This window comes from Corythoichthys intestinalis, chromosome 10 (assembly GCF_030265065.1).
Source record: "Corythoichthys intestinalis isolate RoL2023-P3 chromosome 10, ASM3026506v1, whole genome shotgun sequence".
NCBI classification, from domain to species: domain Eukaryota; kingdom Metazoa; phylum Chordata; class Actinopteri; order Syngnathiformes; family Syngnathidae; genus Corythoichthys; species Corythoichthys intestinalis.
The window spans coordinates 28,209,406-28,221,895 of NC_080404.1; the positions used below are offsets into that span (position 1 = coordinate 28,209,406).

Sequence of the window (12,490 nt, forward strand, 5' to 3'; positions counted from 1 at the left end):
AAACATCACAGCTGGATGCTGCTCCTCGGTGGAGGTAACAAAATGAGCTGATTGTGTTAAAAAGGTTGGTAGCTTGAATGGTGTGAAGAAGGTGATTATGGATTATATAGTGGGAGGAGAGGGAGCAGTGTAAAGAAAGGGAGGGAGGGGAGGGGGCAACTATCTTTTTTTTCTGTCCCGTTAACGCCTCACTCCAACTCTCCCACCTCATCATCCTTGCTTTAGTCTTTCGCAGCTTTCACTTAAGACCACAACCGTCCTTCCCTTCCTCCTCTACAGCCGCTTTTTTAAGAACCATGGAGAGCGCAGGTAACCTCTCGGACGCGGATTACGGGAGCCCAATTGTCGCCTTTACTAGCAACGGCAGTGGAGGCATGATGGGCGACTTGTGTACGCGCAACCTGAGCGCGGGCTCCAACAGCAGCGTGTGCGAAGGGGAGCTTGCCGCGAGCGGCGACCTGGACTACGTCGACTCCAACCCGGTCATCATCGCCATCGTCATCACGGCCGTTTACTCCATCGTATCCGTGGTGGGGCTGGTGGGCAACGTGCTCGTCATGTACATCATAGTCAGGTATGAGCACGCACACGCTCGTTGAAGAAAAGTCTGGCGGGAGTTTTCATTTATTTATTTTGCTTTGTTGCCGAGTCAGCACACGCTTGTGCGTAAAAAGTCACCCGGAGTTGCGCTCCCTTTTCCCCAATGCAAAAAAATACATCCATTCACGTTTTGAAAAGCTTCAAACAGCGTTATGGTGAGACCTCTGCCAAGGAAACGCAGAGGAATCTTTAAAGTCGAGCACCCCTAAAGTCGTACTAAATTCTAATCATCTGAAATAAATCGCAATCTACCAGTCACGTGTATGACGTCACACATTAGACCTCAGTTCTGCGAGTTTCAACCTTTTACCCCCCTTTTGTAACACTTGTCACTAGTAAATGGCATAACACCAGACCTCAATTCTGTGAGGTTTACGGCTTCAGTTTTGTTTTTTCAATAGTTTTTTCTTAACCCTTTAATGCCCAAAATATGAAGCAATTGCCAGAGAATCACAAAATTTGAAAAATAAGGTCTTAATGAAACCCTTTTTTCGAATTTGTAAAAAAGGGAAAAAAATATATGTGTAATAAGCGCTCTAATATCTATAACTCTTGTTAAATCCTGTTTTTTTCTCATGGAACCTGCACATATATGAGTTCACTTGCATCCATTATTTTTTGGGGAGGAAATATATTTCAAAATTCTGAATTAGTCTCATAATCATGAAATTCTAAGTGTATTAAATGTGATATTTTGGCAAGAAGGGGTTAATGCATGACATCAAACAGTTCAACTTCTAGCTGATTTTACAATTAGAGATGTCCCGATCGATGCCGATCGATCGGGTCCGATCACATCGTTTTCAAAGTATCGCAATCGGCAAAAAAATATCGGCCATGCCTTTTTTAAATATATATATATATATATATATATATATATATATATATATTTTAATTAAATCGTTTTCTAATTGTATTTAACGTTACAGACATAATATGTTAACACTCATCCAGAGTCTTTAGGTAGGGTTATCAGAAATATCCCGATAACGGCGGCAATTAATTTATTAAAAAATGTGTCACGTAAAATTATTTAACACTATTAATATATGCGCTGCACGACCCTCTCACTCATTGTCGCGCTTAATCTGTAATGACGGCGTTTTACCTATATAGAGAGGTAAAAGGCAGCGCAAAATGAGTAGAGTGAGTTTTGGCAGCCTTTGAAGCCTTTCTTCAATTGGCTATAACCTCTCCCTCTCCCTATGATTAGAAATATCATGGGAAGCAATGTGGGGAAGCAAGGTGACAATTGAGCTTTGTCTTAACAACCTAAGTTATTTCCCAAAGCAGAGAAGATATGTCCATTGGTAGCACGACGCACAATCATGGATTTACTTCCCATCGTGGTTCCACTTCCCATCATGCATTGGGGCATGGCTGCAGTATCATTTACTGAAAGCTCAACAAATACACTAGATGGCAATATTTAGTCACAATATACACAGTCACAAGTCTTTCTATCCGTGGATCCCTCTCACAGAAAGAATGTTAATAATGTAAATGTCATCTTGAGGATTTAGTGTCATAAAAAACAAAGTACTTATGTACTGTATGTTGAATGTATATATTCATCCGAGTTTTATTCATTTTTTTCTTAATGCATTGCCAAAATGTATATGATCGGGAAAAATTATCGGGAATGATTGGAATTGAATCGGGAGCAAAAAAAAAAAAAAAAGCAATTGGATCGGCAGATACTCAAACTAAAACGATCGGGATCGGATCGGGAGCAAAAAAACATGATCGGAACAACCCTATTTACAATATTGCTTTTTGTTCTGTTTTTAGCATGTCATGCCAGCTCCAATATTGTTTCAAGTTAAAACCACTCTTGTTCATTAAAAAAAAAAAACAGAAGCTTTTTGTGTCTTGTTTTGAGACACTTTTCAATGTTGTTAATAACGGCATGAGATTATAACAGCGTTTCTAACGGCCTTTTTTTTTGTTTTTTTTAAGTAGAGAGCAGTGTAGTCAATCTTATTTAAAAAAAAATAATTAGTTACAAATTACTTCTCCCAAAAAGTAATTGAGTTAGTTACTCAGTTACCTCAACGTAAGAGTAATTAGTTACTCGGCAAAATAGCTGATGTTACTTTTCATGTTTTACATGTTATTACATGATCCATTCGATAATGTCTTTCACATCAAATATGTTATATTAACTGATTGAACTGAGTCTTTTGAATTAAAAAAACAAAACAAAACATAGGTCCCTCTTTTTACATTTGTTTTAAAATTTCACCTATATAAGAGTGTAATAATATACAAACTTTAACTTTCAAATGCTGTGAGAAAAAAAAGACTTTTTCCTGTTGTACTGAACTGTGACTTCTGTGTACCGTCACACCCCTAATATTTAGATACAGTTGGGAAAATAAGTATTTAGTCAACCACTAATGGTGCAAGTTCTCCCACTTGAAAATATTAGAGGCCTGTAATTGTCACCATGGGTAAACCTCAACCATGAGACAGAATGTGGAAAAAACAAACAAACAAACAGAAAATCGCATTGTTTGATTTTTAAAGAAAAAGTTCATCTCAATACTTTGTTATGTACCCTTTGTTGGCAATAACGAAGGCCAAACGTTTTCTGTAACTCTTCTCAAGCTTTCACACACTGTTGCTGGTATTTTGGCCCATTCCTCCATGCAGCTCTCCTCTAGAGCAGTGATGTTTTTGGGCTGTTGTTGGGCAACACTGACTTTCAACTCCCTCTACAGATTTTCTATGGGGTTTAGATCTGGAGACTGGCTAGGCCACTCCAGGACCTCGAAATGCTTCTTACGATGGCACTCCTTTGTTGCCCTGGCTGTGTGTTTGGGATCATTGTCATGCTGAAAGACCCAGCCATGTCTCATCTTCAATGCCCTTGCTGACGGAAGGAGACTTTCACTCAAAATCTCTCGATACATGGCCTCATTCATTCATTCTTTCCTTTACACACATCAGTCGTCCTGGTCCTTTTGCAGAAACACAGCCCCAAAGCAAGATGTTTCCAACCCCATGCTTCACAGTGGGTATGGTGTTCTTCGGATGCAATTCAGTATTCTTTCTCCTCCAAACACGAGAACCTGTGTTTCTACCAAAAAGTTCTATTTTGGTTTCATCTGACCATAACACATTCTCCCAGTCTTCTTCTGGATCATCCAAATGCTCTCTAGTTAACCGCAGACAGGCCTGGACGTGTACTGGCTTCAGTAGGGGGACACGTCTGGCAGTGCCGGATTTGAGTCCCTGGCGGCGCATTGTGTTACTGATAGTAGCCTTTGTTACTGTGGTCCCAGCTCTCTGTAAATCATTCACTACGTCCCCGTGTGGTTCTGGGATTTTTGCTCACCGTTTTAGTTATCATTTTGACGCCACGGGGTGAGATCTTGGATGGAGCCCCAGATTGAGGGAGATTGTCAGTGGTCTTGTATGTCTTCCATTTTCTAATAATTGCTCCCACAGCTGATTTCTTTACACCAATCATTTTACCTATTGCAGATTCAGTCTTCCCAGCCTGGTGGAGGTCTACAATTTTGTCTCTGGTGTCCTTTGACAGCTCTTTGGTCTTGGCCATCGTGGAGTTTGGAGTGTGACTGACTGAGTTTGTGGACAGGTGTCTTTTATACCGATAATGAGTTAAAACAGGTGCCATTAATGCAGGTAACGAGAGGAGCCTCGTTAGACCTCGTTAGAAGAAGTTAGACCTCTTTGAAAGCCAGAAATCTTGCTTGTTTGTAGGTGACCAAATACTTATTTTCCACTCTAATTTGGAAATAAATTCTTTAAAAATCAAACAATGTGATTTTCAGTTTTTCTTTTTCCACATTCTGTCTCTCATGGTTGAGGTTTACCCATGTTGACAATTACGGGCCTCTCTAATCTTTTCAAGTAGGAGAACTTGCACAATTGGTGGGTGTCTAAATACTTATTTGCCCCACTGTATGTAAAATGTTTCCCAGGCATTTAACATGATGCACGCCACCCTAAATGCTAATACTAGCGAGAACCCGAGTGCTATGCTAACGCTCCGAGCCACCTAGCATCGCGTTTGCAACAACATCACATCCTTCTTCTTAAGCCATCTTAAAGCAGTAGACTTCTCTAGAAGGTTCTGTTATAGAGAACCTAATTACTTTTTATCTCAAATACCCCTAAATCGGCAAAATCTTGACTTGAATCTATCTTTAAATCAGTGTTTCTCAATTATTTTCTGTCACGCCCCCCCAAGGAAGACGTAAATGTTTCGCGCCCCCCCCAAACTCTCTGCCGCTACTGTAAATAGTATCATTTGTCTATAAAATTACTATTATAAATACGCATCTGCCTAACATTGTGTCCTTTTTTTCTAATAAAGAAAAAAAGTAACATAGATCAACTTATAATAAAGTATAGCTTTATTATAAACATTGTTTTGTTTGTAACAGAGAAGACTTGATGTGCATCAATTTGCCTGAATTAAAAAAAAAAATTCACATCCAAACTAAAAAATAAACTCAAGGTACATTTTTGACCATTTGATACAGAAAAATAAAATGTAATAAAATCAGTAAATAATACCAAATTAAAATTGATTAGAAACATTCACTCATGAGGACAATGTGCCAAAAAATTTGACCGAAAAAACAAATCTGAATAAAAGGGGGGGGGGGGGGGGGAGTGTCCTTGGACAGGACAGTTTTTATTTTTGCTGCTCACAGTATTTACCTCCTTTGCAATGATGTGGAGTTATTTTTCAATTAGCATGCTAACAATGCTCACTGGCTTACTGATATAACACTGACAAAGCAGGACGATTGTTGGCAATATTCGGCACGTTTTCACTGAAAAAATCAAGCGGCTTAACAATGAGATTGGGGTCTAATGTCTTTAAGTGGCGTCTTAATTGATTTGGCTTCTTGCTGTCTGCTATAATTATTTTTAGACACAGTAAACAGTGGTCTTTCATCATCACCCACTGTATTAAAAGTCAAAGCTAAAAGGCAAACGGCACGAAAAAAGCGCATTCACGGCGGCCGAGGTAGAACCGAAGGTGAGGGCAGTCGTCGTGAAGATCCCAAGCCGAAAATGGCACTTCTCGGGCGGCGACGTGAGAACCGGACAAGACAGTGGTTCGCTGCGTGAGTGAGTCCGGTCGGAAAACGGCTTTCGAAAACGGCGGTGGCACACTGCTCTTCATATCTGTTGTCTGTGTGTGCTGAGTGCTCTTCCTTAGTTCAAAAATACTGCGCGCACTCTGAAAATGAGAGCGCCACTGCCACCTACTGAGTGGATGTGCAAGTACACTTTATTCCAGTACGGCAAAAAAAAAAAAAAAAAAAACCCACATAAAACATGTTCCCCGAGGTCACATGCGCCCCCCCCCTGGCATTGCTCTGCACCCCCCCAGGGGGGCGCGCCCCACTATTTGAGAAGTACTGCTTTAAATGATGAAACAGTTTTAAAACCGACACATGTTGAAAGTAGACATGAGGGAAATTATGGAATGACGGGCGCAATTTTAACAACTTTAACGGTTGATTCACAACATTAAATTAATTGAATGTAGTTTAAAGCTGCTGATACAGAATGGGGACTTGAGTATTTTATTTACTGTTTTTAACCGCTAACTTGATACTAAAATAGTAGTTTGGTTTATTCAGCCTGAGAGGATTTTTGAACAATTTTGAAACAAATATACAAAACTTTTTTTTTTTAAATGGGGTGGGGGCATCAATAATCGATTCATAATCGAATCGGAGTCTCTGAATCGTAATCGAATCGTTAGGTTCCCAAAGATTCCCACCTCTAGTGACAACAGTATTTATTAAGGATTTAGAGTCGGTTTTCGGGCTGTGGAACGAATTAATGGAATTATAATGTATTCTTATGGGAAAATCTTGTTCGAGATACGACCATTTCGAATTACAAACAAGGTCCTGGAATGAGTTGACTTCGTATGTAGAGGTACCACGTGTAACCAAGTGTAACTTACGTTTGTTGTTTTTTAAATGAAAAAATTCAGGTTAATTCAATTAGTTAATAAACACATAATTGACGTGAAAGATGTTATAGAATGGTAATAAAGTGTAGAACCTGAAACGGGCATCAGTTACTTTTCTGAGTAATTAATTATTCTTGCAGTAAGGCAACTGAGTTACTAACTGAATTACTTTTTGGGAGAAGTAATTTGTAACTGTAACTAATTACTTTTTAAAGTAAGATTAACAACACTGCTTATAATGCACAATATCAAGAGAGCCTTCAGTTCTAGTGCTAGCATCAAATTATTTCTTTGTCTTTAACTTTTAATTTCAAGCCTTTTTTCACAGCGTTAACCTGACAGTTGAATTATGTTGTTATACAGATGTATGTTGACGTATTACATCTTCAGAGGACATCTGACTGTTCCGCCATGTGGTGCATTTCCGTTTCTGTTCTGCAGAGTGGACAGTAGCAGTAGTAAGCGTTACTCACATGTAATTCCTTAGCAGTGTTTGCTATTGAAAATGAAAATGGTGCTACATTTTAAAACGTCTCAATTAAAATAAGGTGGCGTTATTTTGCAGTCACAGAAACACCTCAATGAAACTGGTTACTGTTGCTAAGCACCACGTGGAATAATTGCTCCCTTCTGCAAATGCTTTAGCCTTGGTGGTGGTCTGAGTGCGCTCTCGTTTCTTAATTTTTTCACTCGCTTCATCTTACGTACGTGAGGCATCAAGATGAAGAAAAAACAAACCAGCATACCCTTTTGATGGAGTGCTGTATGTCCCCCCCCCCAACGCTGCTTAGCAACACATAAGGATGAGGAGCTTTTTGAGTTTTTTTCTTTCTCGATGTGAATCTCAGCAAAGCAGGTGATAGATGAGCAAAGAGGTCACTTAGAGGCTGTAGCTTCACCATCACTCAAGTGTGTTTTGGGAACACACTGTCACAAGACTCCCCCCAGTGGAAATGAAATAAGCATCGACACTGATTTCAACAGACAACCTTTGTGTGTGTGTCCGTGTGTGTGTTTGTGTGTGAGTGCAGACATGCGTGACTAAGTGTGTTTATGATGGTGAAAAAGCTGTCTGCTAACTTTATAGCCCGGCTAATGAAGTCATAAATTTTAAAACGCCATTCAGTTGAAATAATACACTGGACCCTCCAAAGCCAAACTGTATTAACATCGAAGTAATATGGTCCATGATCTAATTTGAACTGTTTTAAAGAACAGTTTAGCATTGCTAATTGTCATGCAGTCGTTACTAGGGCTAGGCAATGATTAAAAATCTTAATCTCGATAAAGAGCATGAGATCCTTCTTGCGATTAATCGCATTGTCATACACACAAACCAATAATAAATTAAAAAGTAATACATACAGTACAATGGCGGATGCTGGTATTTCAAGGAGGGGAAGCTCAAGGTAAGTCCGCCTGTGAGTGCTTTGTGACAGTGGAGGGGCTTCTCGGTAGGGAAAGAAACTAGGGCGACAGACATCAGTCTCCAAACACAAGCAGCTACAAAAAAACCCAACAGAAATAGAAGCTTGATTTTTCGCTAGTCGTTTTTAACGAAGAAAGTGTTGTTAGATGATTAGACAATTCAGTTCAACTCAGAAGAATGGAATGAAAATTGAAAAATTCTTCCTGCGGATTGCTGATTCGCTCATTTTGCTGTCAATCAAAAAGGGATTCAGCCTCAGACAGATCATTCAATCATCATGCAGAGAAGCATATGGTCCGGGCCAGCCAAGCACCACCTACTGCCCATAGACCTCCAGAGACACACAGCGTCCATCCATACTGTTTAAAGGACTGTAAAGCAGTGCGAATGAATGGATGAAAAGTATGTCGTGCCATATCCAGTGATAAAGAAGCTGATCCTGACAACAGTATGCATTTGATCACTTATTTTTGAGATTTTAGGGTAAGATATGCTTCCCTTGCAGTCTTAGAGCAATTGCCCTTGATACAGTTTAACCAGTCATACCCAAATCTGTCCTGGCTTCCATCTTTCTGTGCTATCAGTTATTACCATATTTTTCGGACTATAAGTGGCACGTGAGTATAAGTCGCACCAGCCGTAAAATGCCCAATGAAGAGGAAAAAAACATATATAAGTCGCACCGGAGTGTAAGTCGCATTTTGGGGGGAAATTTACTTGATAAAATTCAACACATAGACCAGATATGTCATCTTGAAAGGCAATTTAAAATAAAAATACAATATGGAACAACATGCTGAATAAGTGTACAGTATGATAATGTTACATATGATGCTTGAACAACAAAATGCGAATGTGACCGGTATGTTAACGTAACATAGCTATTAGGAGTTATTCAGATGCAGTAACTATAGCACAGTGCTTCTCAATTATTTTTTGTCACGCCCCCCCAAGGAAGACGTAAATGTTTTGCGCCCCCCCCAAACTCTCTGCCGCTACTGTAAATAGTATCATTTGTCTATAAAATTACTATTATAAATACGCATCTGCCTAACATTGTGTCCTTTTTTTCTAATAAAGAAAAAAAGTAACATAGATCAACTTATAATAAAGTATAGCTTTATTATAAACATTGTTTTGTTTGTAACAGAGAAGACTTGATGTGCATGAATTTGCCTGAATTAAAAAAAAAATTCACATCCAAACTAAAAAATAAACTCAAGGTACATTTTTGACCATTTGATACAGAAAAATAAAATGTAATAAAATCAGTAAATAATACCAAATTAAAATTGATTAGAAACATTCACTCATGAGGACAATGTGCCAAAAAATTTGACCGAAAAAACAAATCTGAATAAAGGGGGGGGGGGGGGGGGGTGTCCTTGGACAGGACAGTTTTTATTTTTGCTGCTCACAGTATTTACCTCCTTTGCAATGATGTGGAGTTATTTTTCAATTAGCATGCTAACAATGCTCACTGGCTTACTGATATAACACTGACAAAGCAGGACGATTGTTGGCAATATTCGGCACGTTTTCACTGAAAAAATCAAGCGGCTTAACAATGAGATTGGGGTCTAATGTCTTTAAGTGGCGTCTTAATTGATTTGGCTTCTTGCTGTCTGCTATAATTATTTTTAGACACAGTAAACAGTGGTCTTTCATCATCACCCACTGTATTAAAAGTCAAAGCTAAAAGGCAAACGACACGAAAAAAGCGCATTCACGGCGGCCGAGGTAGAACCGTAGGTGAGGGCAGTCGTCGTGAAGATCCCAAGCCGAAAATGGCACTTCTCGGGCGGCGACGTGAGAACCGGACAAGACAGTGGTTCGCTGCGTGAGTGAGTCCGGTCGGAAAACGGCTTTCGAAAACGGCGGTGTCACACTGCTCTTCATATCTGTTGTCTGTGTGTGCTGAGTGCTCTTCCTTAGTTCAAAAATACTGCGCGCACTCTGAAAATGAGAGCGCCACTGCCACCTACTGAGTGGATGTGCAAGTACACTTTATTCCACTACGGCAAAAAAAAAAAAAAAAAAAAAACACATAAAACATGTTCCCCGAGGTCACATGCGCCCCCCCTGGCATTGCTCTGTGCCCCCCCAGGGGGGCGCGCCCCACTATTTGAGAAGTACTGCTATAGCATAAAGAAAATGCTAACAAGAAAAAAAGATAATTGGCCAGCACCTGTCAAATTTATGCAAATGACCTTTGATGGATGACGTAAGCAACGCCCCTTTTGCGCACCTGCCAAAATATGGTATGGTTAGGTGTTCCTTTTGACACCAGTAAAAGAACTATGGTTATTGGTTGTCTCTGAAGTCAGGTTAGCGTGTAGGTGTGAGAGGAAACCTGTGGAGCTGAGGCGCCAGGGTGTCTGGTAGTCTTTTGTTATTTGGGGTCTCCCAACGTGGCGAGGGGTTTAGGAGGAAGCGGGCTGTGTGTTCGTGGTGAGACACTGCGTCTGCGTTCGGCGGGGGGTCCGCCATGCAGGTGTTGTGGGGCGTCTTTGATGAGAAGAATAGTTGAGACATGTCCAGACAGCCCCACCTATGTAGGACCACGTGATCGGCGTGGGGTGGTCCCAGCGATTAGGTTAGTTTAGCCATGCAATGTTAAAAAGTCATTTCTGGTTAGCCTACCTTAAGAGCGCGCTGCGAAGCATCTTTCCTCCCCGGCTGTGGACCAAATTTCCTGACTTTGACGGTTTTGTTGAGCTATACGTTTTAAAAGTCTTACGTGAGTGCCTTTTCTAGATTTTTCTAACTCAACAGTGTTTTTGATCTTTTCCCAAACAGCGTCACCACATCTACTCTAAAGCACAACGTCTGTCAAGTTTGCTTGAACATTTCAACGCTGCTGATACTGTTTTTTTTTTCGGTACAACATCACCTAGGTTTGATTTATTTTCACAAGAGCATTTGATAGTTAGCATGCTTTATGTATACTTTTTTTTTTTGGGTACAACTTCACCCTACTTTATTTATTTATCTTACAAGAGTTTTTGATAGTTAGCATGCTCTATTTAATGAAAAGCATCCAAATAAGAGTTAAATAGCGACCTACCAACAATGTTGCAGTTTTTGGAGAGTCTTCAGAAGATGCATCTTCCTTGCGTTGCCGCGGGAGACTGATTTGACACATGTTTCAATACACATTGCGAATCTCCACCCCCCATTTTTGAGTCGGCCTATGTCGCATTGTGGTGGGCGTGAAAAGCTGATGACATAGACCAGAAACCCTGCCTCTGTAAACATGAACGCCATGCCCCTGAAACATGATACAATTTCCAAACCTGAATGTTTGACCGTAAAGTAGATTTAATGTTTGAATAACTGCAGACATAGCCACTCTATTAACGTATGTGAGTTTTTTCTGCCACGGTAGATCTGTTTCTAAAAAGTCAATGTGTCTGTAAGGGCTATAAGTTAAGAAATGACGAACACATTCTTAATATCAAGATGACGGAAAAACAACAGGTTGTTGTATTGCGCAGTTTCATTACAAATGTGATAGTTCAAGAGAGTCAAACTTAAGGCGGGACCCTAATCAGTAGCAAAAATAAAAAATTAAATAATGCATTGGATATTTTAAAAACACACAGCAGCTGAGCTGTATTATTAACCGTCTCTGATAATACTGCGTTACATAGAAGCTTACATTCGTGTGTAACAGAATGTAGTATATCTGATTCAGATAAATATGAAATGTTTTAAAATACTGTCTATCGTGTTCTAATTCTTCAATCAGTAAGTATAAACATCTTTGATATGAAAGATATAACGTGTATAACATGAAAAGTACAACATGAAATAATGAATATAAAAGAATACTCCATCCGAGGTGTTACAAACTGACTGTTAACATTAGTATATCTGGAGGAATTTCGTAGGATTCACTACAGACTTCAAAACGCATTGTCCCCAAACTATGTATAATAAAAAAATGTATGATAATTTATGATAACGTAATAATTTCTTAGTTTGTAAGTTTTTAAAGAGTTTAGTCAGCAGTATAAGTAAGTTCAGATCAAATACCGATCCACAAACACGTGCAACTAGATAAAACATTTGAGGTGTTAATTTTAACAAGGGGACAGGGGGAAGGCAAAGGTAGGGCCAAGCAAGCAAATTAACATAGAATACTGGAAGGCTTCAGAGCCCAAGACAATTATATATTTAAAAATATCTGCAATGATACTATTGTTATTTCAAAGGATTTCATGAACATTACTTAAGTGCAGTACGCATTTGTTTTGTGCATATATTCATCCATTCCACATCCTAAGAAATGATTCCACATCTTATACAGTTGGTATACCTTCTCTTGGAAAACAAAATCGGTTTGTAAGTGCATAATATGTGCTCTTACGCAAGGCAAACGTTTTCACTTGAAAAGTGCAACAAGCAACAAATACGGTACCTCGAAAAGCATACTGTAAGTTTCTGAACAACGATGAGGGAATTTGTCAGACCATCTTTAACCTTCT

General features: G+C 39.4%; 1 protein-coding gene across 1 annotated transcript in view; it reads left to right on the forward strand.

Annotated features, from left to right (window-relative positions):
* The first annotated feature begins 247 nt into the window (after positions 1-247).
* The window catches only part of oprm1 (opioid receptor, mu 1), a 70,549-nt gene continuing 58,306 nt past the window's right edge, over positions 248-12,490 (forward strand). The window contains exon 1 of the mRNA XM_057849029.1: positions 248-574. Within this exon, the coding sequence (XP_057705012.1) occupies positions 297-574 (278 nt within the window). The 5' untranslated portion in view covers positions 248-296. The remainder of the gene's footprint in view (positions 575-12,490) is intronic.